The following is a 6,031-nucleotide window of genomic DNA, read 5'->3' on the forward strand; positions in this document are numbered from 1 at the left end:
GAACCAAATATATGGGGCCAAAATGTAAAACTACATTATAGTGGGGGTTGAAAGTTAATTTTAGCATTTTTAACAAACGAAAACAAAATAAATTTAACAGATTTTGTGTATCAATTATTTGAATATATTGATAAAAAAAATTATATGAGTATCTTCCCATTAAACTTAACCATATTTAAAAGTAGCAGTATTGAATATCAAATAATTATGTCGGAAAGTTAAATGGCAATTGCATGGGGGACCTATGTTGTCTGCCTTTTAAGCATTAACATTCCAAATTTTATAACTAAAATAATCATCAAAGAATTAGATGGATTTTTTTTTTTTTTGCCAAAAATGAGTCAATTTTATTAATATCAAAAAAATCAAGTACACTCAGAAAAAAATAACAACACAACTTTTTTGTTTGACCAACAAATAACAACACAACTTAAACACAACAAAATCTCACATAAACCTAGAAAAAACCGTTTACAGATACCCAAAGGCATGCTTTCCAAATAAAATAAAATGTTGATTCTTCACAAATATTGCCTTTGATCTAGGATTGAAATTTAGGGCTTATGTAACCTATGATAAAGTGAAACAAACATGCATGTCTCTGGAGACATTCACATTATATGAACATTAATTGATGAGTGTAGAAAGGTTAGACTTGATCTCCACAAATCACTCCCATGTCCGCTTGCATGCCATTCATGTACGGAATATAGCCAAGAGAAGGGGCCATAGCCATAGGCACCATATAATGTTGTCTCCATTGACAGTCTGCAATACAAATCCAAAATTCAATTCAATGAATTCAATGTGATTTATGTTTCAACGTTTTTGACAAGTAAAAATTTATTTAAGTGATTGAATTCGAAAGCAAGTTTAAATTTATAATGACTAAAAAAGACATGAATTTTATTATAAATATTTTTGTTTCTAATTTGATTTACTTTTTAAGAAAAAATATTAAACTTTAAATTACAATTTTAAAAATAAAAAAATTATTTATAATTAAGTATTATTAGTAAATTCTAAAAATCTAAAATAAATTGATAAATTACAAAATATTAAATTCTAAAAAGATAATATGAATTGATAACCTAGGTTTCCGTTCAAAAGCTCCTTCAAGAAATCAGAATCTTTTCTTTTTTAACCTAGCCTAAGTTTTGGTACAGAAGCTCTTAAAATTTTTGTTAGCCAAAAATAACTCCTCCTCTTTTAAACGAGGTTTTTTATTCACAAAAAAAAAAAAAAAGGTTTTCCACATCCAAACTGAGATTTGGGCAGTGTTATCCAAGCATACTCTTCATCACCATATTTGCATTGATCTTGAAGTGCCAGTGGGTGGCTTTACTCTTCTAATAAATTCATAGGTTGGATCACCATTTGTAGGGCAGTACTGAATAAAATGTCCTAAACAAGGGAAATTAAGTATCTGAGCACATTGGCATTGCTATCCATCATTTTGCACAGTAAAATAAAAGCATTTTATTTTTATAACATACCAGAAACTTGGCATCTGTGACACACATAACCTGGTGGAGGTGTTTTCTGCTGCAAACCTGCTCAAGCCAAGCAAGAATAAGGATATCTCATTATTCAAAGCAGTGGGTAATCATTTGGTCACTATATTTTTGACTTGATTACAATTCAACTTCTAAATTTTAACTTGTTATAACTAAATCCTTGAATTTTAATTCAATGCAACTCAATCCATATACTTTTAGCCATTTGAAACATTAGTCTCTAAATTTTAATAATAACTTTATAATTTTAATTTCCAAAATATGGGACATAATACTTTAAATAGATAATATTACAAGGACGGAGTTACAAGCGCTAAAATTTAAGAACTGAGTTTTAATCGAATCAAAACTATACAGAATGAATTGTATCAATCGAGTCAAAGTTCTCGGATTAAGTTTTAATTGAATAAAAACTATAAGTACCAAATAATTAATTTTTTCAATTTTAAAAATAAGCCAAGTGAATCACCAAAACCATGTTCGTCAGCCATCCATCCACCCAAACCCCTTCCAAGACCTCTACTGGGGCCGAAACCATCAAGACCTTGTCTGCAAACCAAAGAAAAATGTCAACAATATAACAAAAGTGGAAGTGTTGATTCTGTAAACCAAAGAAAGATGAAAACTCACCTATGCCAATTCAGTTGTGGGGTATTAATTAAGGCCTTAATCTTACTGTCTTCATCAGCTTTATTTGTTGTTTGAGAAACCTCTGGGATTAAGTTGCTTGATTGAATAGGTAATTCACGGGGAAATGCATGCAACTCATCACCATAGTCATCCCATTCTGAGTCTTCAAACTGTAAGCAAACACAAAATTTCCTTAGAAATGCAGCAGAAATGTTTGTAAAGGAAATACAATTACAAAAGAATATGCTTTCAGATTTCATGGAAGAGGTATCAACAGCTGATACGCCAATTGTTTTTGCCTCAGTTTCTGCCACCGTATTTTGCACCTTTCGCCTGCAAAATGAAAAACAAATAGAAACTCAAGTAAAATTCAAGTATTTTATTTAGCTGGTGTCAAGTATCGTATGAGCTACAATAGTATGAAAGTTTCTGGAACCTGTAATGAACTACTTGGATAAAAAATGAATGATCTATCAGGGGGTGGAAAATCTAACAGTTATTGAGATTTTAGGTTTGAGATAGTACTTTTTTTCAGTAATTATCGTTACATACAGCCATCCAGGAACCCGACGAATCAACACTGAGGTGTATTTAGGAATCAACATTTCTTCATCAAGATATTCTGAAATTTCAATAGGAGAGAACCATGTAATTGCTGGGATGTATTGTTCGTCAAGCAAAAAACATAAAGCACAATAGAACACTGCAAAGCTGGACTCATGGAATTCTCACTAGTAGACTGCAGCATAATTAATCTAGAACATCCTAGCCAAAAGTCCATTACTGTTATTCTGATAATAAAGTTTTGTCATTTCAGCTTGAAATAATTTTAACTATGAAACAACCCCCTGAAAGCGATACTATATAGGCAGTTAAGGGTATGAAACTAGTACAACCGTAGAAATAACCAGATCATGCTTTATGTATTTTGCTTGGTAAACAATATGTTGCAGCAATTTATAGTGGCTGATATATATACTAACATGTGTGTGTGTAACATAAACTACGATATTCTGAAATTAAAAAAAGATATGGTGGGTATAGATCATGGCCACATCTAGTTCATCAAGCAAAATACATCCACTGTCTATATTTAGTAGTCCCATGCAATCAAAAAAATACATCAAGCACACTAGAACCCATCAAAGTTGGGACGTATGGAATTCCCACTAGTAGTTTGCAGCCTAATTGATCCCAAAAATCCGAAAGAACAATCCATGTCTGTTATCTGAGTCATTTTCCTTTTCTTTTTGTTTAAGGAGGATACTGAAGTTTTCTCAGTTTAGTTTGAAATAAATTTAACTATGAAACACCCTCCTGAAAGCCAAATTACAAAGCTAGCTAAGAGGATAAAACTAGTACAACCGTGGAAATATCCGGATTTTTTTTTAAGAAAATCGTATTAATCATTGAACCCCAAGTCCACGTTCAAGACAATAAAATTGAAATAAAAAGTTCAGAACTAACCTTCATTGGTCTGGGCGTTGGAGACCACAAGGTAGCAATCTTTACCCCTGTATAATAGCTTAGCTTGAAAAATTTTTTCTTTCAATTTAGCAACAGAGATAAAAGGAGAGTCCCCCAAAGAAATTGAATCAAAATCTTTTTCACTATTAAATTTATAATACACGGCCATGATATATTTTTCTTTCAATCCAAAGAAATGGATAACACCAACACAAGAGCAGATAACAAACCAATTACAATCAAAGGCCTCGGTAAAATAAGGTCCTCGTACAAAAATCCAAAGCCAAAAAGAAAATCAAACAGTACAATTTCAAGCTATTTTCCTATTTTCTTTCTTCTTTTCTCCTCTGGACTCAGGTCAGATAATCAAGATAGGATCGAACGAGTTAAACCGCCAAAACGATGACCACCCCTATATTCTTTGCGAGCAATCAGAAACGAGGCCGTCTTCTTTGTAGAAGACTGCAACAAGTTAAACTCCCTCTAGCGTCCACGTACAAATCAGCGAACCAAGATCGTCAGCGACCCCAGGTAAGATTTAAAACAGAAATAGATCTCTCAAATTAGAAGCAGCAAGAATCCGATCCAGGAGAATAGAACCTTGGAGCGAGCCTTTGATCTGATAGATGACAATCGACGTTTAGATGAGAACCGCTAAACGACCTTGCGACGGCCAGAGAAAATCTTAAGTGATGCAGAAAACAACCAATCAATCAACGTTTAAAAAATGGAAAGAACTGGGCGAATATTTGACGATGAATGACCAAATAAGAACAACTTTCGATGATGAGGTGAAGGGTGAGAAGATTTACTAAAACCCTTATATGCCCATAAGCATTCATGAATCTCTTGTTCAACGAGAACGAATGGCCGCCGAAGACGGAAACTTGCTGTACAAGGTCAAGTTTTGGACGTCTTGACGTTGACTCCCATGGCCGCCGAGGACGGAAACTTGTTGCACAAGGTCAAGTTTGGACATCTTGATGTTGAAAAAAAATTAGCAGAACATTTTTCTTTTTTCTTGTTTGTTTTTTGATTTTTGTTGTGAAAACTTATTTGTAAGTCTCTCTTAAGGTGCTTGTACCTAATCCTTTACTTATCCGGCACAATTTTAATTTCCAGAAAAATTTATTAACAACTTTTTTCCATTTTTGAGATAAGATATTAAAAAATATAAAATATTTTGAATTTTTTTAAATTTAATTAATAAATTTTTTTCAAAACTATTCTTAATTAGAGGTGTAATTAATAAGGTTTGTTTTTATTGAGATATCATATTAAATAGAAACAAATATGTCAAGAGCGAATGTGTAATTTTAAATATAATTAAACTAGTTTATTTAAAATATAATTTGATTAAAAATATTTTATAATGTTAAATAAAGGAAATTGATCACAAAATCTTCTAATGTAATATTTCAAAAAAATTGTATTTCTATTTTTATTTCTTTTTGCTTATAAATGTAAGTCAAGAGTCATTGATCAGAAGCTATGATCACTTAAGTATGATGTTTGGAATTTGAATTGATGTGAATGTAAAAAAATTTCAAAAGAGTTATCTTCACTTATTAATAAATCTTGTAGTATTTAATTGTATTGTAGAGAATAGGAAGGCTTGGCTTAGGTATAATTCTCCTAAAAATAATTACCTACACATATGAATTAAAACAAAATCACCGAGTCAATTCTAGACTAAAGATTTTTAATTATCAATCAAGTCATTCAAAGACAAATTGAGTTTAGAATTAAAATAAATTAAAAAATATTTTTTAGTCAAATTCTTCACAAGAGGATTTTTTTTACTTCCAAGAAAATTTTGGGAGAAGGCCCATAAGGCTGACATAATTGGACAAAAGTTCCAAAAGTCTAAATAAAATATTTCATCCATACTTAATTTTTTATAAAACTGATAATTTAAGAAAGTCTAGCTTATTTAAATTGACATAAATAAGTCCAAACTTATGAATGCTTGAGTTGTCTTTTTTATTTTTTAATTTTTGAACATTGCCACACTTTGACTTATGTAGCAAATGAGCCATGCATTGTAACACATGTAGCATGCGCTATAGAGGATGGCATAAAGAGAGACCTCTCTTTTTCAAAACGATGCATCGTATGGTACAACAAGTGCATGCTAAGTTTTTGTTTCTCTTTTAGAGTCTAGATGGCCCAACCTACCCAATCCTCAAGCTGCAACTACAATTTAATATTTTTATTAGTCCTCTCTAACCATCCTTTATTACAATTTTGCTCCAAAAATTATTTATTTACTTTTGTTAACTTAACTAATCCAATGTTTAATTTTTAGAATGTAACATTTTCTATTATGCTCTCATCCATCTCTTTGCTCTCCCTCTCTCTTGCTTCTGTAAGTTTACTTTGTCAGTTTTCTTCTTAGCTTTACTATTTCTCGCTTC

General features: G+C 31.4%; 1 protein-coding gene across 3 annotated transcripts; it reads right to left on the reverse strand.

Annotated features, from left to right (window-relative positions):
* Window positions 1-384: 384 nt before the first annotated feature.
* On the reverse strand, window positions 385-4,643 carry LOC129311752 (E3 ubiquitin ligase PQT3-like). 3 transcript variants are annotated; one of them, XM_054954201.1, is made up of 7 exons: window positions 3,615-4,643; window positions 2,673-2,769; window positions 2,423-2,480; window positions 2,148-2,317; window positions 1,987-2,066; window positions 1,497-1,553; window positions 385-768 (listed from the first exon to the last, which is right to left on the reverse strand). In XM_054954201.1, exons 1-7 carry the CDS (start codon window positions 3,781-3,783, stop codon window positions 650-652), a joined length of 750 nt encoding a protein of 249 aa, XP_054810176.1. In that variant the 5' UTR covers window positions 3,784-4,643; the 3' UTR covers window positions 385-649. The 3 variants fall into 3 exon arrangements, with proteins under 3 accessions (XP_054810176.1, XP_054810175.1, XP_054810174.1); XM_054954200.1 differs by adding an exon at window positions 1,295-1,404 and having other exon boundaries at window positions 2,148-2,480; XM_054954199.1 differs by having other exon boundaries at window positions 2,148-2,480.
* Between the last annotated feature and the right edge of the window lie 1,388 nt (window positions 4,644-6,031).

The sequence above is a fragment of the Prosopis cineraria genome, unplaced genomic scaffold (genome assembly GCF_029017545.1).
Source record: "Prosopis cineraria cultivar Desert tree isolate PC_DT_omini unplaced genomic scaffold, ASM2901754v1 PC5, whole genome shotgun sequence".
NCBI lineage: Eukaryota > Viridiplantae > Streptophyta > Magnoliopsida > Fabales > Fabaceae > Prosopis > Prosopis cineraria.

Excerpts from the sequence above, each read along its gene's own strand:
- LOC129311752 (XM_054954199.1), bottom strand. The coding sequence starts at position 3,783 with ATGGCCGTGTATTATAAATTTAATAGTGAAAAAGATTTTGATTCAATT. Across the intron at positions 2,770-3,614 it reads CAACGCCCAGACCAATGAAG|AATATCTTGATGAAGAAATG; the intron begins GTTAGTTCTGAA and ends TTGAAATTTCAG. Across the intron at positions 2,067-2,147 it reads CCACAACTGAATTGGCATAG|ACAAGGTCTTGATGGTTTCG; the intron begins GTGAGTTTTCAT and ends TTTGGTTTGCAG.